The sequence below is a fragment of the Ptychodera flava genome, chromosome 21 (assembly GCF_041260155.1).
Source record: "Ptychodera flava strain L36383 chromosome 21, AS_Pfla_20210202, whole genome shotgun sequence".
Taxonomy (NCBI): Eukaryota; Metazoa; Hemichordata; class Enteropneusta; family Ptychoderidae; genus Ptychodera; species Ptychodera flava.
The window spans coordinates 28,314,355-28,336,588 of record NC_091948.1 but is presented as its reverse complement, the minus strand read 5'-3'; the positions used below and the strand labels follow the sequence as shown (position 1 = coordinate 28,336,588).

The 22,234-nt window shown below is 36.6% G+C and overlaps 2 protein-coding genes across 2 annotated transcripts in view; one reads left to right on the top strand and one right to left on the bottom strand.

Moving 5' to 3' along the window:
- Positions 1–22,234, bottom strand: part of LOC139121915 (C-myc promoter-binding protein-like) — an 81,286-nt gene that overhangs the window by 27,319 nt on the left and 31,733 nt on the right. Inside the window, 10 exon segments of the mRNA XM_070687230.1 lie at positions 581–725; positions 1,903–2,091; positions 11,923–11,971; positions 11,974–12,034; positions 15,875–16,020; positions 16,782–16,923; positions 17,472–17,612; positions 18,435–18,477; positions 20,696–20,731; positions 22,026–22,201. Coding sequence (XP_070543331.1) covers positions 581–725; positions 1,903–2,091; positions 11,923–11,971; positions 11,974–12,034; positions 15,875–16,020; positions 16,782–16,923; positions 17,472–17,612; positions 18,435–18,477; positions 20,696–20,731; positions 22,026–22,201 — 1,128 coding nt within the window.
- LOC139121916 (techylectin-5A-like) lies at positions 4,123–11,797 on the top strand. Its single transcript, XM_070687231.1, has 4 exons — positions 4,123–4,767; positions 7,831–7,979; positions 8,788–9,049; positions 9,638–11,797. Exons 1-4 carry the CDS (start codon positions 4,251–4,253, stop codon positions 9,874–9,876), a joined length of 1,167 nt encoding a protein of 388 aa, XP_070543332.1. The 5' UTR covers positions 4,123–4,250; the 3' UTR covers positions 9,877–11,797.

The following is a 22,234-nucleotide window of genomic DNA, read 5'->3' as shown; positions in this document are numbered from 1 at the left end:
AGTAACAAACCTAAAATCGCGATCAACACTATTATCAAAATATAATTGAATATTGTGAAGAATGCATTATATTTGCAAGTTTATAATTTAAAACACATGTAAGGATGACGAATTAAAAATATATACTCATTTTCAAGAGCTATAGCTATTGTCCTTTGGATGCATCAATGTAAAATGTTTTTACTAAAGTTTTCCTTATAAGTATGAGGAGTGATTATTAAATTATCTTTACATAGGTTTCCCAATTTATAAAAGATTGATCTGTGGATAGCTTTCAGAATTTTATTTGATCAGAAGGGAGGTAATTATCTATTTCTACTGCTGCATGGATACGACCAAGCAAGTAAAATAGACTGCAAGTCAGCATACTTCAGTTTGCATCACAAGAAGTCTATGACACTTTTTACATTCCACCAATAAGTCAATAAAGACAGTCATTCTATCCCTAATGGCAGCCACTGTCTACATGACCTTTGACCCCAGGTACCCTTTCATCTGGCTGCTATTGTGCAAATGCCAACACAGAAAACACATAACTTAAATGCAGTTATACAGCATGTCTTGTAGCTAGGAAACTCACCTCGTCTGGGGGCTCCAGCTTGTAGGTACCCATTCGTATGAGAACCTCAAATGCCGTTCTGAGTGCTTTGGTCTTGGAATGAGTAGAGCGTACGTATGCTGGCAGATGAATGAACCAGACACTGAAACAATAACCTAGCAGACACCTATAGGAAACACACAGACACAGCATGGTTGGAAGTATAAACTTAGGAGTGTACCAAATGCTATATGACTACACACATAAATACTAACAGTTAAGATACTAACTCAAAGCAACAAATCTCCAATGTGGTCTAATAAAGTCTAGAGCTGTCGTCATGTTCTCACAATTTACATGGTGGTTATTTATACAGCGATGCCATTAAATGTGTCTTTCCTTAAACTGCTTGTGAGAGAGAAGGTTGAAAGGGCTTAAGGAAGGAAAAAAGTGTCCTCCTTGGAATAATATTACTATAATCCTGTCTTATACTTTTGAAATTTCAATTGTAGACTGTTGTTTGCAGAGTGATATCTGTATAGTTATGTTACAAGTGTATGTTACAACTAACAGCCCTTTAACATATAGCTTGTAATCAACAAGAAAATTGTCTTCCCTTTTGGAGCTTCAATGTCCAAGCTTATTACAAACAACGTATGTTGAGAGCTGTAGACCAAATTTGACCTCTGACCCTAACCAAAACATCGATGTCTTGTTATGTTTATACGGTGATCACAGAGGTCACTGAGGTGACAGCCTTGCCCAAAATTTCAGTGTTTTGACCAGTGTTATGCTATCAAGCCTTCAAGGTGGCCCATGTTTTTATTGTAAAATCAAACCCTTTAAACAAGTCACGGATTAGATTTTCTCCAGAAATTTGGAATTTCATCCGTTTCTTTCTCTGTGTATTACTGCAGTATACTTGTTATCACTGAAGGCTATTTTTTGTTACGTAATATTGCCTTGTAAACTTCACTAAGATGCTTTTGAAATCCCTCTTAAAGTAAATGACTTTTAACTTCTTCATTCTTAATTTGAAGTCAATTGCTGAAAAACACTGAAAGGATGACAAATAAGACAGAAATGTTTTGAATTGTTTCTTACAATCACTCTAGGTTTCTAGTTATTCTAGTTGGAGACAGATATTGACAATTAAAAAAATCTTTTGAGAGTTGCACTGTCGTGTTGACCACTGAATACATTCTCTTCAAACTCCTTCAACTTTTATTTGTTTTGATGCTTGTAAGTGAACCTGAAATTACAGACAGGCCTTTGAAAGTCAGCAGACCTTGTCATTCCAACATGGTTGTGAAACAGAGGGAAGAATCTAGACACAATAACACTATCCTGTGATGTGGACTTACTTGGCCCATAGTTTAGGATTAGTGGCATGTTTCTTAGCCATTTGCTGAGCTATCTTGACTTCTTGTTTCGTTCTCCTGACCATTGGACTGCTTGGTATGCTGGTCTTACTGAGAGCTTTGTAGACACTTAAACTCTGCATGGACTGGAGTTCAAAGAGATCCCTCTTGAGTTCAGGAAAGGAAGAGTAGCTGAAAATAACAAACAAATGAAAAAGATAAATAAATAGCAGGACCTGTGATAATTATCTAAAACAATGAAATATTTAAAATTCCTTTGATGATAATTTAATCTGTTGTCCTTTCACCTCTCTAAAATGTTTTTACAAACACTGATAAACAAAATCCAAATCATTACCAGCTGTTTCAGTCACTAATATTATCACAAACCTATGTTATCTTAAAAGTAATTGAGTTATTAATGCCAAATTATATTTAGCTTAGGTTTTGTTGAGGAATGTGTGTATGCATAAATTTTATCTTCTATAAAAATCATCATTTCATAATGAGGAACCATTTCAACACTAAACATCACAATATTGACATTTCAGAATAGTCTACATATTTTTTAGGTGTGATTTGACATGGTAATCTTTTCCTCAGTCCCCAGGGGATTACTATAGTTTCTGGGTCTTTGGAAAAGGATGTAACTTTAAACAGTGAACAAACAACAGCAGCAGGACTTCAGTTTCTATTGATTAGTCGTTACGAAAATCTACTTGTCCAATGGCTGTATTTGTGTATCTCTGCTCGTTGCCAGGTCAACAACCTTTGACCCATTCAAATTGAGTGTAGAACACACAGGATATGGCAGTCATCACTATAGTTGTTATCTGGTCTTTGCGCAGGCCAGTTTTTTTTACATTAGTAGTCGAACACTGGTATGCTATAAAATTGACGTGAATTCTTCCATGGTGTAATGTTTAGAAATGCTATGGGCTTGTATAAACACAATAACACCTCTGGCCATCTATATGCTGAGTAAGACCATTTCATGCTGTCACAGAAATTCTGCTCAGTACAGAGACAAAACCAACTCTACCAAGGGTTGTAGATGTGAGTTTAAGATTGGCACCCTGTGTTCAAGATTGAGACAATACTACCATGCATAACAGAAGTTACACTGGTCCTTGTACAACGGTCTTGTTCAGACAACTTGTCATATCTACATAACATTTGTATTTAACTTTAAATGGGAAAATGGGTATCATTGTGACTTACTATTGTCTGTAGACCAAAAACAAATTTTTATGTGTCTATTTTTCTCCTTTATATTACAGTGTCTTTTTAGTTTTATGAAAATCAGTACAGCTGATTTCAGTTTCGCAAAACACACTCTCTGCATAGAACACACAAGTTTTGTACATGTTAACAGCGGTGATCCCATGAAGGACGTGTTGCTTCAACAAACTGATTATTGAGTAGAGAATGTTCCACATGGAAGTGGTATCTTGTATCTCAATCTTAAACACAGGGTGCCAAACATACACTGCCATTTCAATACCCTTGGCAGAGTCAGTATTGTCTCAGTATAAGCAGTATTTCTGATTGGGTTTAATCAACCTTAAATGGCAGGAGGTGTATCCACACTCCCTCTTGTATACCACATAATCTACTTTTTTCCACTGGTAACACTTCTCTAGTCTCTAACTTTAACTCTCATAATATTCACACACTGAACTCTTATACTCTCTCTCTCTCTCTCTCTCTCTCTCTCTCTCTCTCTCTCTCTCTCTCTCTCTCTCTCTCTCACACACACACACACATACACACACAATTTGACGTACACAATATAAATAAAGTCTTAATACCTCTTCATTTTATGATTATCTGATCAAGTTGGGGCAAAGGTGAAATTAAATGCAAATAAAATCTGTGCGTAATTGCTTGTAATACACTGACAAGGCCACCCGTAAGTTTAAATACAATAAATGATTAAACTGCACTATTTATACAAGTTTACCATATTTCATGTGATATTGTATTTCATGCTGGGCCTGACATAACAGTTTACGTCAGGTCCTTATCTTCATAAGAATATCCGCATTGTTTTCATGGTAACGCGGCTAGCGGATTAGTGATCAAACACACCGCAAGCAACCGATTCACTTTGTGAAAAATATGACAAACATTCATCGGGCGTCTCTACTCATCCTGTTGCCCTTTTGTCCATTGGTGGACCGTTTCTATTGACATGCTAATGAAGGAAACCCTGTTGTAATTGGGTAAAACTTGACGACTTCTTACCCCCTCTGACAGTCTGTTCTCCCTCGCAATGCACACATGACATTCCAGCTAGTGCCTGCATTTTCTTTATTGCTCCTTTAACCCTTAGCCTACCACGCGCCAAAATGGATTTACCCTACCCAAGTAAGTTATTTATATTGTTTTTGCTAGCTTTGACTTCAGCCATGGTAGGACTGCCCATGGACACTGACAATGTGGGTGCTGAAGACAGACGCCTAGTTGAGAATGATCCAGCACTACAGGGTGGAGGTGATGCTCTAAACCAGATCTCAGAGGCTAAGGACGATGAGAACACTGATGACAGCCAGACTCTACAGACACACACTGCCGACAGTAGGCTGCCAGATGTGAAACTTGTAGAGGATATAACAAGTGATGATCAGTCTGAGAATGCTGTCACTGAACATAAATCTGAGTCGGTGGTCTTTGAAAGGTTGCCCAGTCAGCCTTCATTTTCATGTAGCCCTACCTACACAATAAATGTGGAACCTTCACAGTGCCAATGTGAAAGTGACAGTACATTGGAGGAGCTCAAGGTGCAAGTAGAACAGCTAAAAATTGAAGTGGAGTACCTCAAAATTGGAAGAGATTATCAGAGAAATGATGGCCCGATTCCAGGAGGTAAGTTTGAAAATTCTCTTTTTTCAGATATTAGAGGTTTGATTTCCCAGTGGTTATCTCAGTGGCAATCTGAGTAGAATGGGTGACATTTAATATCGGCAATAACACAGGGACACCAGCCATGCAGAAAACGCATGATATGCTGATCAATGACAGCAACAATTCTCTCCTTTCTCCTCCTCTGACCTGACAAAGTGAAGGCAATTGAAGTTCCTACCACTATGCTCCGGTGAACAAAGGCACACTTCAGTTGTTTTATATGCTCCATTAAAAAATCCTCAGAGAAGACTCAATGTCAACACAGCCGATTCCAACATAAAGGCTTGAAGCTGATAGCTTCCCACCTATCTTTACAAACATCAAGAATGGTTCATCTCCATAGATCACTTACATTCCTGTACAAGGTGCACTCTGCAATACAGACAGCTTTAAAGATTGTCTTTGATAAGCTGTACTAGTAATTGTAGGGTAGCAAGCTCCTGTCTGGTCACGGCACTATTTTTACAAGCTAGTTTAAAATTACTTCCTATCCACTCAAAGCCACTTCTGTATCAAACCTTGAAAAGATTGGCTCCTTTGGAGCTGACACAGTTTCATTGCTACATACAAACACCTTTTTGACTTAAATGATAACTTGCTCACTGAAAAGAACTTTTATTCATTAAATCAACTAAATCTGACTCAGAATTTCGTAAATCCAATGTTTTACAATGATTTTACGCCAAATTATGAAAGAAGGCACCGGACAGGCACCATTAATTTATTAAAGAGATTAGCTGCTTATAACCATAGAGCCTGGGTTCTCTACAGTCTAGGTTACAACGTATGTCAATGTCTGGCCTGTAGAGAGTGTCAGCAAAATGTGTCATTATCTGGGATATGCTTCAGAGATAGACAAAGGTCATGACATTTGACTCTACAGAGATTATTTTAAGCATAAAGAGGTGTAAGATTTTTGCCAGTACCTTTAAATGTTTCTGTTTGACTCTTCATGACACACTACATCAAGACTCTACAGTCAACAAAACATAAAGATCCAGACTGCATAAATACAATCGAATTATCACCACTAAGTCTGTAATCTCAACATGCTTGACTTGTTACCAAGAATTATCACAAAAAGGAAAAATCCTCCTTAACTGCATAGACTGTCTTGTAAAGATTTCATTAAATTGCCCACTGTAAACTTTAGGCTAAAAAGAAAAAAGGTTTTGTCTCTAATCTTTGTTTGCATCGATCTTGAATAGCTGCATCAGCATTTTATGCATGTTCATTTGTAAAACTCATGGTTAGAAAATGAGTGTTTTATACATGGTAGAAACGGTAACATTTTCTATCTGTACAGACTGTAGGACATCGCCCATGCACATGAAGTATAGGTCTGAAGAGTTCAGTTATCACTGTTATCATGCCGGATGTACAGCATTACTGTTAGATGTAAACATTTCTGATTTGTTTTGTTGAACATGTCAAAAGTTGGATCTTATGAACTTGAAAGGAAATGAAAATGAAATAAAAAATGTATTGCCACATCATTTTATTAAGAGATTAAGATGAACACCAAACCTATTATTTGAAGGGGGAGGGGCGGCATATGTGGCTTTTGTTATGGTCAATTTTATGGCAGGTTAAAGGCTGAAGCTGACTGTACATGTAATGTTAACACACTTACGTAATTGGTTTAGGAAGTTGTATCAAAAGTTACTGTTCTAATTGCACGCTGTGCTTAATTAGCAGTTAGAGTCGCAAACAGATAGCATCAGAACTTCTGATGACAAAAAGCAGTAGGTGATAACAAAAGCAACCAAATACACAGACATGCTGAAGTCTTGTATAAATATACTTCAATTTGATTACCTTCCAGTCATCTATTAGGGTGGGGGGTGTTCAGTTATTTTGACAAGTTGGTTTCAACAATTGCCAATATGTCATATTTCCTGCAAACACAAAACTATGCAAGTTTCCATGATCAGTGAATACGACACTGAAATGCACTACTTTGTCTGTGATAACATCTTGCTAACAGACAAATCATTAGATCATTTAAATATACACAACCATGAACTTGGAAACCTGCATGGAAGTACAAAGACTGTCATTTTTGTTGAATCCGCACCTCCACCAACTTGTGCATTTAGAGCAGCAACTTGGGAAACAACTTCCAAAACCACTGACACAAGTGTGATAATATTTACATCAATTCAGCATTTGAACTACTGTGAAAATGACAATAGTAATCACGGTCCCTCTTTTGTGGAGGGACCGTGTAGTAATGATGCAGACCAAACATGGACCTGGCTTGGTAAGATACAGTACCCTGGCATGACTTGCTGAATAGTTTTCATATTGTTTGCTGTTTAACGAAATAACAACTAAAGCCAAAAAAAATTGTTTTTGATCCTTCATATTCAGCATAAAGTGGTGAGATGAGGCAATTTTTTTCCCCCTTTCTTTCTTCTTTTTCTTTCGTTTTTTTATTCCTAACAACACTGGTTTGGCACTAATGATGCAACAGTTATTGTCTTTTATCACTGGCTGCATAATACTTCCATTTTCTTTTTAGCATTTTTGGACATGCAAACAGGGATATCAAGGATAGCTGTACTGATTAGTATGTGACCAAAAAAAAAAGACATGGCAAGTTCTGAAATGACACGCGAGATGACCAGAAACAAATCTTTTTTGGGGGGCCTAATATCAACTGTACAAGAAGTCTCACATATCATCAAACCTTTCAAAAACCACCAGCAACTGTTGTCCTTTCTGATCAGGACACTTTCTCTTGTAACTTCTTTCTGATGCAAATCCTTACAGTATTAATGCAATATTAAGTGTCTAGAAAATGATTGGTTCATATGTAGTATCTTTTACACCCACATACACACACACTATACATGTTTTCATATATAAAAGAGTTTTTAAGGAAACCAAAAAGTAACTATATCATAGAAGCATAGAGAAAACTTTCATTTGACAGGGTTTAGAAGAATATGATCTTGAAAAGTGTGTTCTGCGCTAGCAATACTTCTTTATGTGATATTTACTCTGGTGGAATTGTAACAGGTGAAAAACATATGGATAAGCCAAAAGACTGCGCAGATTTGATGAAAAAAGGCCACACAGAAAGTGGTGTGTATGTTGTACACCCCAAGGATGACAAGAAACCATTTGAAGTCTACTGTGATATGGAAACCGATGGCGGAGGATGGACTGTAAGTACATACAGAACACTGGCATTTCATTATGTGGAACTTTTGCAATATAATTTGTGAAATAAATTTTACAGGAAGGAACTCACAGGATATATCCAGACATTATGCATACAAAAGTAACATTTTCTTTACTTTGTGAGTCTACCTTTGTCAAAAGCTGCAGTATGTAATATCCTTGCTTAGGGGCAACTTCAATTGTTTTCCATCCTTTATGTAAACAATTCTGCTGACTCCAAACAAACAAGAGTCCTGTAACTTGCTGTGATAAGATATCCTTCATGTTTTAGTTTCAATGTTTGTAGGATTGAAGGCCACACATCTCTACAGTGTTCAGTGCTGAAACCCTGCAAACCGAGGTCATTTTTTTGAAAAGAGACAATTATCCTGCATCTGTGACTTTTAAAAAGCAAACTCGTTCAATACACACGAAAGTTAAAATTGCCTCTAATGTCTTATCACATTTTACTTCAAATGCTTCCCAGGTTTTTTGAAAGCAGTACAATTCTAATATTCTATCTTGAAAAGATTTCTGAACAGTCGTGTGCATTGCATCGTGAACAGTTCTGATTGGTACACAGTGTCAAATGAACTTATCAAATTTTGTGTACACTGCAATTAAAAGGGAAAGGGGTGGTCAGAACTTCCCTCGCGATGTCATATGGGACTATATGGAATAACATTAAACAACCATACGGTTCATTGGTGGTGATGCTGCTGTTACATTCAGAAGTCACACACACCCAGACTGACCATGTAAATCTCTGAATGGTTTTCTCTGTTTGTTTTCTTCACCATTTCTTCTTGGTAGATGTTCCAAAGACGCCGGGATGGCTCAGTTAATTTTTATCGAGACTGGGACGCCTACAAGTACGGATTTGGTGAGCTCAAGGGAGAATTCTGGTTGGGCAATGAGAAAATCCATCGTTTGACGATCCAGGATAAATATGACCTCCGTATCGACCTGGGAGACACAGCAGGAAAATTTGCGTATGCTGAGTATGATAATTTTGGAGTTGCATCGGAAGCTGTGGTTTATAAACTTAGTCTTGGTGATTACTCTGGCGATGCTGGTAAGTTTGCTGTTTTCAAATACACTGCATTATTCTGTCATTTTCTTTCAATGTGATTACTATATTATACATTTTTTCAGTTTATTTTCTTAATTTTGCATGCAAAGGTATCATAGAAACGTTGTCTCCATTGTGACACTTCAGGGTTTTCATAGATTATTATCGGACTCCGTGGTCATGCATGGGAAGACACTTGAAAGTAAAGTTGCATTGAAATTTTCTCCAAAGAAATTCCAACTCTGAACAACAGAGTGACCGTCACCCATGAATTGCATGGTACAAAGTGGCATGCAATGCTCAAATGCATAGACATCTTCTTGTTCTCTGAAGGTGTATTTGTTAATTCAATTGGAGGTCATTTCACCAGCCATGTCATCTCCCGTGACCTGCGCCTTCGCAGCCAATGTGGCAGACATGCTTTAAAAACAACAAATTTTCTTTGGAAATCCTGACCACATGGTGACTGAAGCCATTTCAAGGCTGGGAAAATCAAACTTGAACAAAGATTCTGTGAGAATGGTTCCTTTTGAGGAAATGGTTCTGAAACTTTTTTCCTGAACCTGTGAAGTTTCTTTCCTGAATCCACAGGAGACTCCTTTGGAACAGAACGACATAGAAACATGAAATTTTCAACAAGAGACACGGACAACGACGTTTACGAAGGTCACTGTGCAAGAATATACAAAGGAGGATGGTGGTATGGTGCCTGCCATCACACTAATCTAAACGGACTTTATCACCATGGAGACAACCCTGATGAGAGTGCTGACGGAATCAGCTGGGAAGCATGGCGTGGTTATCACTATTCTTTGAAATATACGATATGAAAATTAGACCGCACAATTTCGACACACTTCAATAGCATATCAGGTATTGAATTGACGAAGCACAGCAGATGAACTTAGAAACGTTGAAACATAGTAGCCACACCACTGTCAATACGTGTCACAAGTGTGGACGATGAGAAGTTGAATAGATGTGTTTATGAAATTTGAGAACGAGCTTATGGTGATTTGAGATGGCAGTAACAGACCTTCAAGTCCAATTTAAAGTTTCAGGGACAGGAGTAAACAACTGACCACATTACAATTGACAGCAGCAGACACGGAGGTTATAATAACAATCAGTGTTTTTACAGTTCAAATTCATATTCAATGAGTTTACCGTTTCTTTCGTCTCATTTGTAGCTTACAAATTTATTCATTTATACCATTCTGAAATATTATTATTATTTCTGAAAAAGTATTTCTCTGTAGATTTGTGTTATACCTTTGAAACCACAGTGCTAACTACAATTTTATTTATTTATATCACAGCTACTGATTTAATTTCTAGATTTTCGGAGTAGTTCTGTTTTAGTTCAAGAAGTACAGCACTTAGAGCATATTTTACCAAGCATTTGTGTATCAAATATCATCAGAGAGTATTTGTTTTCTTCATATATGGCTTTTCTCATCAAATAAACAACTATTGAGCTAATGCTGTGTTCAAAACCCACCTACACCAATGGACACCTGCATCTGGTTCATACATCTAAATAATTCGATAGATATCACGGATTTTATTCTGTCAGTGAAGCATTAACTCTTTCACCACAATGGTAAGGCCAAAAACCATTGTTGTCAATGGTGAGTGTGGACCTGTTCACAGGGAATTGGGGTCAACAGGTTATTAAGGAACTCATCATCACACAAAAACCACCAAATATGTTGTCATCAAACAGAAATGTCTTCCTTAAGACTAGACACTCAGAAAAGCTCTCTATTGGAGATACCCGGAAACTTTCAAGTTAATGTTTAATATGTCTTGAGATGCGGAATTCTCTTACAGGTTTTTAAAAAGTTGCGCATTCCAAAAAAACTGCTAATAGACCCTGTTCAAGAGGGTGTATGTGGAGAGTTGTATCTGTAAATTTGCAAATTATTTTATATAAACATTTTACTTCTGTTTTTGATATATCCCATGCTGGAAATTCAGCATGTTAGAGATTTAGCCATTGGTGATCACAATAAGTGCTGATGGGCCATGTCATAAAATTCATCATCAAACTCATATTTTTAACTTTATTATCAGCCATTCATTGTCTGTAGACATCATTTTTTTCTCAGCAATTTCCAATGGTTGACAAGAGAGGGTAACTTATAAATCTGGATTATCACACTTAAAAGTGGAACACTTTCGTGACAATATGATGTTTAAGAAATGTGTTTCACCAGTCAAAATAACAATTTTGTCTGTTTCTTTGAAAGCCTCAGGAAGAAAGGAATATATAAGTTTTGAAGTTTTCCTTTTCATGTTTGGTGTGACCCTTAAAAAATGTCAGAAATTTTCAAAAGTCATTCGTTATTTTGGGGGCTAAAAAGTTCAAGTTTGAAAAAAAGGCCATGTATAGGGAACTGGCAAACACACATTGTTATTTCGGCTTGAGCTATCATGTACATTTAGAATACAACTCTGTAATACTTCATAAAAAAACACTGAAATATATGAAAGGCTTCATTCCATTCATACTGAAATGACACTGATCACTGACTATATACGCTGTTAATCTGTGTTCTTCAAAAACTCTGCAATATGCAGAGGTTATGCAAGAAGACGACAGCAAAGTTTCCTCTCATAGAAAAAAACCTTCAATCCAACACACTGCAAGTACCCCACATATTTAGATGTATCTCATGCCATTCGTTTTGACACAGCTTTATTCAAAGGCATCTCACAGCTGTATTATGAATAAACTCTCAAACCTGACACTTGCATGACGATACTTATAGACCTTGAATTGTTTGCAGACATACATGATCTGATGACGTAACTACATAATATTAGAATATCGGTGACAATATCCTGTCAAGCATAGAACTTGTTAGTCATACCTGTACTTGGAATTGTTGATGGGTTCTGGTGGAGTGACAAAGACAGTTCTTCATTGTCGTATGAGTCCTCCATTTCAATTAGTTTCATTTCAACTTTGCACTCTGGATCAACCTGAAATTAACAACAACAAAAGTATTCATTGGTATCAGAGCTCATTGACCCTATTTAAACTCTTCCTTTTCATTTTATTTCAAACCAACTTCAAAAAGTCTCTCATAAATCTCCCTTTTGTCATCAAATCTTTCAAGGATTTTTCGGAGGTTAATAAACTGCCGGTATGCACACATGGGAAGCTGGACCTCCTTGCTTGAACCACACTCAGTTTATGCCCTTTGATAGCGTGGCCTTGTTCTCTAATAAGTCAGGAAACACAAAGTATGTCTGAGTAGCTCTCAGTGCAAAGGTTCTCAACTGTAAATGGGCTCACTCACGCTGTGTTTAATTATTTTTCACTTCTTTTCATGTCAAAACAATCAACCTTTGTGACTTCAATCCTTGCCTGGTAATAGTTTCACAGACTATTTCTTAGACACTGCTTAAAAGTAAGAACATAACCAATTCCGCTGAAATAAATTGGCCAAATGGTTTCCCAAGGAGTGTCTCATCAGGATAAATTAAATAGTAGATCCCCTGCTTTTGTTGCCACAATCTCATCTCTAACTTCGACACCGTACAATTCTTAAGTCTAATAACTTGCAATATTGTATGGTCAATTTCTCGCAATCAAATTTTAAATGCCTTAGAAGAAACACTGACAGCATATACAACCGCAGAAAATTACTTCAAAATACAGTTTCAGCACAGAAATATAACTCTTTCAATGATGAGACACTGTCTTCAAATCAAGAATTCACCATGTAATCCTACTTCAGAAACCCCTTCAGTTTACCCACACACATGAACATCTACCTAATGCCAAAATATTTGAAAATTTCATCTTTTCTTTCTCCGTATTTGATAACTTGGCAAGTGATTTCCCACCTGCAAGTAAACGTTTTGAGATTTCTTATTGAGGATTACTTTAGAGGAAATTACTAAAATCTAATGTATTTATTGTTAATATATGTGCCTTCTATTATATTCACAATGTTAACATGACAAAATTCAAATACTTACATTCAAACTTTTCAGTGAAACTTAACAGGAAACTTTGTGGGAAATTTTCAAAAAAACTGAAATTTTCATCTGGTCATACATAGAGCGATATATTATGGCATTATTGCACGGATATACATAAATAAATTAAAAGTTTCTGGCTAAATGAATACAGTGTAAATGAGATAAACATGCTTAAAGTTTGATTCTAAAATATTTAAAACATGTTAAAAGTAAGGCTTTCTAAAAATATGTAAATTGTAGGGGATGTTTGTCACACTGACTTTAGTGCTTTTTTTGAAAGGAAAGGAAAAGCAATGAAACTTAAATCTGCTTTTAAAGTTTTTTCAAGCAGTAGTGGTCTATTTGGCATAACAATGTATGCTTTGTCATTTTGTGGTTTTCCTGGATTAAGCATGTTAGCATATCAATCAAATCCACATGCTGGCAAAACAGATGGAATCTACTCTTCAAAATCCTCTCTTGATGAGTCTTGTATTATATGCTACATCTGAAGGTATTTAACATGATAATAACAGTAAGCATCTGCTACACTATTGAGATATTCTAAGTGAACATCAATAAAATGTTCACAAAGAAATTGACTTTCCAAAGCTTTTTGTTAAAGCATGATTGCACATTGCCGTTCATTTCAATAATGTATCTGAAAACATCTGATAAAATAAACAGAAATTGGAATTTACCCTAAAGTAAAACACTGTGTCCACAGGGTATATTTCACTTATCAATATTCTCAAATCTTCAAACAAGCAATACCTCAGGGTGTCAAATAACAGAGTTCTAGGAATACCACAAAACACTCAATATCTTCAAGGGGACTTGAGACAGCATAAGAAACCATGCAAAAACATCTGAAACTATTGACACCCGAGAAACTGAGACCTGCCATGTAGGATTCTGTGTAAATTTCAATAACTGTCCATCATTTATCCATAAGAAAAGACATAGTATGCCGATTTCATTCATAGCCAGATTTACCGTGACTTATTTTTACTGTGCAATTTACAGGTGCTGCTTTAAATAGAACAACTGTTAGGGTCGAAAGAAGTTACAAACAAAAGTGACACAAAACCAAATGTTCAATATTATCAGCATTGAATTTTTTTCTGGATTCTATACTACCAAATAGTTTACAATGGTTATTTCAGCAAGCTTTCATAGAGTTTCAAATAGACTGCAATATGAATGATGAAGACTTGACATAGCACAGAATGCTGTTGTCTACCATAATAGTTATTACCTTGATCATTCTGAAGACAGTGACAGCTAAGACACAGTCATATACCACTATGAAACATTTGGAGTGATTTCTAAAGACAAAGGTTTTGATATCATACTTGATTGTTGGTAAAGTTTACATAACATACAGAATCAGCATTGCACAGCCTTGTTTTAGCATGCTATATAATCAGCAAAGAGTCCACATAAGTCTATTAGGTAGCCTTATCATAAAATGACTAGAACAACAGGAAGTCAATTCATGAAATTTTAACTGCCGGTAATCTAGAGATTCATTTGCCTTGTTATACTGTCATTTATCTTGTTCACATTGGCAACCCAACTGAAATTTGGGCCGACGCAAAATAATTGTCCTTTTGGGATTAAATTTGGTCCGTGTCCACGCCTACCGGTACCAGAATTAGGGCCGACGTAACTTTACCTTCCTTCGTGACCTCTGACCTGTCAAAGTTCAAAATGGCGCATTTGAATATGGCACGCTGTTTCTACTGTTCATGATTTTCCTGTGTTTTTACGCACAAGAAGGGCAAATATGACTACCACTCACCCTTTTAATCATCGGAGAGATCTTCACTACTTATTGGATGAGCATATGGTATATATAAGACCGCAGTGGAGAAATAACCAGTGCGCGGCATTTTTGACATGCCTCTCTAGTCTATTACGTGCACTGTGGAATCGAATGACATGGTCTCGTTTGCGGAACAAAGGTTGGTGGGAAGTTCTGCGTACATGGGATGATATTAAAATGTAAAGACTGGATTGAAAACTTTCGATAGGTGTAAACTTTAGTTTCAAACGTCGTTTGTTTTGTGCGAATAGGGTGACTAGTTCAACTTCGATCCATGGCGGAGGCCTGGTCAACTGGGACCAGGGCCGACGTAACGTGTCCACACTGGCGATTTGCGTCGGACCAAATTTTGCGTCGGCCCTGAGTCGGCCCTGAACCCCCCCTTCTAACCGGGACAAAACTGAGTCGGCCCAGGGCCGACTCAGCGTGTCCACATTGGTTTTTTACGTCGGCCCCGGCCCAGGTCCTGAATATTGTGATTTTTGATCATAAAATTGATATTTCATGCAGTTGTATTTCTGACTAGTTACTGTTGATCAACTGTATGGCATATTTTGTCCTGTTAACGACCTGGGCCGACGCAAAGTCATCAATCTGAACGTGCCAATAATAAGACCTGACATTCCATTTAGGAATCTCTCTCTTTACACATTGGACATAATCTCTCTCATTAAAGAGTGGACATAGTGAGGACATAGTAGTACAGAGATTGCTAAAATCACCTAGAGAAGACCCTATGGAAGTCTTGTTTATGGCAAATGTATCATAGGGCAAAGAGATCACTAAATCACTCAAAATCTTGCAAAATCACTCTGACTTGTAAGTTATTTTGCACTATGGCTATCCATCGTTTCTCCATCTCTGCAACATTCCCAGAAGTGGTTTCTCCAAGTGGTAGCAACATGAGGTTACGCAATATCTTTATCAACACAGAAGGCTGAACAATGTTTCACATCAGAACACAACTGTACTTTGCAATGAACACATTCATTGATACTGGTAAATGCTGTCAGTAAATTTCTCACCTTCTCCGCGCATTCATCAAAGAATGCTAAACTTGCGTCGTTGGTGGATACAAAAGACCTTTCTTCAATGAATCGAATAAATGTCTGCGTTTTCATGAGTTGTGTGAAGAATTTATGATTTGCTTTGTCACGACTTTTCAAGAACCCTGCAAGTTTAGAGGAAAGAAGAAACACATTCAATAACTCATATCATATTGCCAAATCACCAGAATTGGTATTCTGATGGAGCTGAAATACAGAAAAGTATTATGTAAATGTTTTGATTTGTGGCAAATCAGCAACTGGCTCTAGCAGACTCCAGTTACACATGAGCCTTATATCAACATAAGTTTTGGTGAACTAAAGTATGTTTAGACTACAACAATCAGGCATGACATGAGAATTTTGCTGAGGAATTTTGACAAACTACATGTTACGTCTTAAAACCAACACCGCCAAGACTGCATGATACAATACTACATTAAAACCCCAAATCAGCATCATATTGTTAAGTACCGTATATTGATACAGTCCCTGAATTCCACAAGAGCTGGACTATGAGGGATGCTACCTCCCCTTTCCAAAATCATGACATTTGATAACATTGATTGATTGCACATTTATTGCAAAAATAACTCAAAATTGTCTGAATATTGTGATTTTTGATCATAAAATTGATATTTCATGCAGTTGTATTTCTGACTAGTTACTGTTGATCAACTGTATGGCATATTTTGTCCTGTTAACGACTTCCTTAGAGCATCAACTCAGATAAATCTTTTTACACTAACGGTGCCTTTCACATATAAAATTCATTGTGGAAATCTGAAGCAACACATTATGATATTCATGTCAGTTAAGAAAATAAGGAAATGAAGAGAATTCCATTACAAAAGTCTCAATTTTAGTTCACATCTATGTAGCCTACCTTGTAGATTGAATAGAGAGCTTGGATCAGTGGTTCCAATGGTTGGTTGCTGTGTAATTGGCAATAGATACTGTTTGTAGCCATGTAATATTGTGGCCATAAACCGTAAGAAGGCTTCCTGTATGGTGAGTTCCATACTCATCTACCAATAGATAAAAACCATAGCAAAATACACTATTTAAGTATTTGAAGAACAGAACAATTTACAATATGAATGGGGAAAAATAAAATTTTTAATTTCGAAAAACTAAGACAGTGAACATTTTTTACTGCAACAGCTTTAAAATGAGCCACCACAAGTGGTAGATCAGAAAAGAATCGTAAAACTTTGTGGATCCGAATATCTGTCTCCGAGGTGCATACTACCTCAATATGATACAGATCATTTATATGGTCATCACAATGATGAGTTGATTAAAGGTGAGAGTTTTGTTTGTCACTGCTGAATTTATCAATTAATACATGTACAGTGGGAAATCACTGCTAAGAATATGAATTTTCCTACAAACATCACAAATTTATACGAGTTATCACAAAATCTGCACACAAACTTCTGTCTGTGTCTAGTGAAGGTATACATGAACACTAATTTGATTATCTTTAGATGATTAGGCATTGTCAGAACACTGTTGTTAAAAAAAAAAAGCATTTGTTCCACAAGTTGATTATAGTATGTGTCTTTTCATTTACCTGTTTCTTTTTCTTTGAGAAGTCATGATGCAAGGGTGCAATTTCTACAGCCAGATCATCAGAGTGTTCACTGTACACAGGGACTGTATACAGCTCTGTACATAGCTTGGTCAGCGTGTGCCTCAACTGCTTGGCAGCTTTCTGAAATTGGTATAATGAAAGACAACAGTACGTGAACAGAATTGCCTGAGTGGTCACACAAAGAATTATTGGATCTGGAAGTAATTTACTGCTTGTCCACTATGGTGTCACCATGCATGCATGTCTTCCCTCTGATAAACATTTCACTTTACTTGCAGAATGGGACAACATTCCTCCTCAAGTTATCGAGAATAAGGACCAATCTGAAGGCCGTCGGGGAAAGAAAGATAATATGTGTTTATGGTGATGGTTTCGCACACTAGAAAAATTCATAATAGTCAATCGTGTAATATTAGAGTCTTGTTCATGCTGACTGTGAGGGCGCTGTACTTTGGGGTTTTTTTATGCCAAGTATGGTCTCAAATGAATCTGACCTCACAGTGTTGCTCTCCGCCCTGTAAGGCATTACACATCTAAGCAGACTTTCAAAGCTCCATTTATATTGCATTTACTATTTCTCTTATTCCGTCTGTATTTAAGTCTAGTGTTCAACTCTCAAAATCTTGTCCTCCACTGTTCATCTTGTTATTACAGGTTGCATGTGTGTGATATCAAATATTATTGTTGACAAATGACTTATACCCCAGATTAAAATTCATATTTCAATTATGACATTGTATATTTTAAACACAGAACTGCATGGGCATGGTTAATTCTTAATATTTCAACATACTTCAAGGAGAGAATAAGAAAATGTATTTGCTTTACAGAGCAAAGATAGTGAAAATATTCAAATTTACAGCTGTAGTCCCTTTGACTGAGAGTTTCAAGCATTCATCATTCTCTGATGATTGGTTAGTTATGTATCTGCTACAGAATTACCTTTGGCAACATTTTCCAATTCATAAACCTCTTCTCATCAGACCTGTGATTGAGGAAACAAATCATTGTTAACTCATAGATAGAAACCACCTCTCTGTATCAGGGTTCGATACCAATACCTTGCAATCCATCCACTTTTCTATAAAGCCATCAGATAATTTCATTATCGACAGCTACAATGACCAGAAACACTTGCTGAATCGGCTTTCTTATAATTGGTGATAATAGACATTGAAACTTCAGATTAATTTTATGTAGGACTTGAAATGCCAAGGAAAGCTGGAGTAAAGCTTAATTACACTTTCTGTTGGTTAACTGTTTACTTTCTGTGGACAGATTGCACCATGGGCATTACCAACAAACCTCATGAATTAACTTATATTTGGTACTATCAGGAAATGTTTACTAGCCTATTAGCATACACATAGAAAATGTTAAAAATGGGAATAGATTTATTAAACAGTACATATATACACAGCAGATATACTACCATTGCTAATAAGTTTATCATTTGAATGTAAATGCATACTGATAGCCTATATTGTTTCCTTGCTGCTTCAATGAATTTCAAAATAGCTTGGAATTACAACGTGCTTGGGTGATAAGAAAAATATTTCTGCCCATTGAAAAATGACGCCAACTGCACTCATTACGAACGTTCTCCTTTGATAAATTTTGCAACAATTTAACCCAATACTGTGCCACATTCAACATCATCAGTGTTGCGACTCTCCCAATGAAAAACTCACCCGTTCACTGACTTCGCTAACATTCTTATATTACCTTTATCACATTTCCCAGCGATGAAACTGCACAGAACGCTAACGATAAGATTTTTCTCGGTATTACAATTGGCATTTCCTACATTAAACGTGTTCTCTACATGAGAACAGTGGACGTCGTATTTGGTTCAATTGTTGCAAAATCTACCAAAGGAGAACATCTGCAATGAATGCAGATGGCGTTATTTTCTATCGCCAGAAACGTTTTTCTAAGCACGTTGTAATTCAAAGCTATTCTGAAATTCACTATAAATATACTAGCTAAATTTACACACAGCTGAAAGAGTCATTTTAGACTACAGGCGCGGTCCGTAGACCATATAACCACTAGGTCAATGACTTACCATAATCATCCTAATTTGCATTTGATAGCCCAGTAACAGACATTTCCAGGTTTGGAAATGCAGCTAAATGCTTTCTATAACACAGTAACACTATTGCTGTCCCAAAGTTTGGGAAGAGCGACCAATATAAAAGCTACTCCTGTCCCTTACAAATACCATAGAATTGGTGACTTTTCAGACAGGCAGTTTCATTGCTTCACAACAGTATAGCGCCCTCTACCATGCTCACGTAATAGCACTGACAGACAAACTGACAACACCAATATTTGTATAACTGTATCAAGACTGACAATATTTGACATGATAATACTTGTGTAAAACACTTGACAATTTCTTTTCTGTGTCAATGGAATCTGCTCAAAAGAAAGCAGTAGTAAACACAGACATGTTCAAACTAAATTAGATTGGTCCTAATCTTGTTGTCTGATCAGATTATACAGAAGTACATTTTGTCTTTAGAACTGAAGGTGGGTCAAATACATCAAGTTTGCCATCCTGAAGTGAAGTACAGCAAACTGTGTAACCAAAAGTCAGCCATTAACGTTATTCCAGAGATTATAATGCCCACATTGCAGAGAAATCTGAAACTAGAATATGTGCATGTCAAACAAGACCTACCAATAAAAAGCTTTGTTGACACTCATACGTCGATGGAGCCAGCTTTATTACTTAGTAAACTTGGCCTTAACCCTTCCATACCCAAACTTGCAGTTCAATTACAATAGTCTTAATAAAAAGTTTAAGTCAGTTCACTACAAAATGGGAATGACAGCATTAAGACTTAGAACATCACAGTATGAAGAAACAAGACCTGTTTTCATCACTGGGTTTACACAGTGTTAATAACTCTACTTTTTTCTCTTCCATGGAAAACAGATGTAAGTTAGAGAAGACCAAGGCACTTGGAAAGATTTTCACAAATCTATCACTTTAAAAGCTACAATAATGCACACATTGAGATACAATTTCTGAAAGTACAGATCTGCACTACAGCTTCTTTTGCAGCCTTTTTGTCTTAACCTATTACTGATATCACTAACCAGGGAAACAATGAAAGAGAGCATGCAAATTAATGTCAGATTCTATAAAGTCATGCATTGTCTTTACATTGATATTGTTTGTCATAGATGTTTACCTGTCTCCGGAGGACTCATCGGTGCACATTTTAGGCCGGTTGTCAGAAAAAGAGGATGAAGAATTCAGATTCAATGTCAGATGAAAAGATGATGATCATAAAAAGAAAGAATGCCATTCACACATCAATCTCTCCATCACAGTGCCCTCTAACCTGTCACATCTCTGAAATGTGCCAATTCTAGAATTTCTGGAAATGTTTTGCACAAGCCCTATCCCAGTACATGCAATATATAGAGTTTTCTTGCTTCAAATACGACTTTCCAGAATGAGTGGTACACGAGTTTTAAATAGCTTACAGAGCAAGCTGTTATTCTCAGACAATAATGACACGGGCCATACACTGAAAGAATTCTGTCAATGATTAATACATGCATGTAAAACACACTGAGCATTATTGCAGTTCTGCTTGTTTGTCTTCAAATAAATTCAATTTTTGTGATTTTCATCAGAGACAGCACATGCACATGCTTCACAAAATTGCAGGTTTTCATGATGATTTCTGTAAATGGCTTTCTCTCTAGAAATGGATGACTTGATCATGATATCAACTATCTACAAATGAATGAAATCTATGAAGTCAAGACGTGCAAGAGTTCTTAGCAACACAGAAGGTCTATCAAAGACTATTTCCATGCTACGTACATGCTGTGTAAGTTGCTTTCACAGAAGATCCTATATTATTATTCCAATAGCAATTAAAGAGCCAGTAGCTGTCACTTTTGGTGATTTTTTCCCCCAGGTTTTGCTTTTTAGTTTATTGTTTTACTCATAAGAGAATGTTAAATACCTACTGTTTTGTTTGTTAACACAGTGCCTATGTGAGTAAAATGCACTGTTATTGTCTATATTTGAATTCTACTCCAGTCTGGAATTCACTTGTGATAAAATCATCAAAAGTTACAGCCACTGGCCCTTTAAAGTAAGCGTACTATTAGCAAGGTTAATTTGGATTTACTTAGAAAAGAACCAAACTTTCAACTAAATGCAGTTAGTCAGATACTGTGCCTTGGAAAAAACCATGCTTTTCACTGGTGGCTTCATAAACACACCAGTGCCCATGCATGCAAACCTGATGGTTGGATCCGAAAACACTGGTAAGTATACCACCTATTAGCATATTTCTGGCAACCAAACAACTAATTACACTGATACCAAAGTGTCATGTGCACTTAATTTCATGCTGTAATTGTTTGCCAACATTTACATAATATAGTGATGATTAAATTCCTCAAACATCCAGATGATGTGTCAATCACAGGTACCATGCAGCAAGACAGGATCAAGACAGAGTTGATGAAGGGCTGAGAGGTGTTCATTTCAATACTTACTGTGAAATGGTATTTGTATCCAAATCAACACAGACCACATCAGTTGGAGGATCATAAATGTCAAAATATCTGGAATCCACACCAACAATAAATGGACACGGAGCACTCAGGACATCAGAGAGACCCAGTGGACACAGTGGAATGTACGGACACTGCCATGTGAATGGGAATATCATCTGAAGAGAGAAAGACACCAAATACAATGGTTG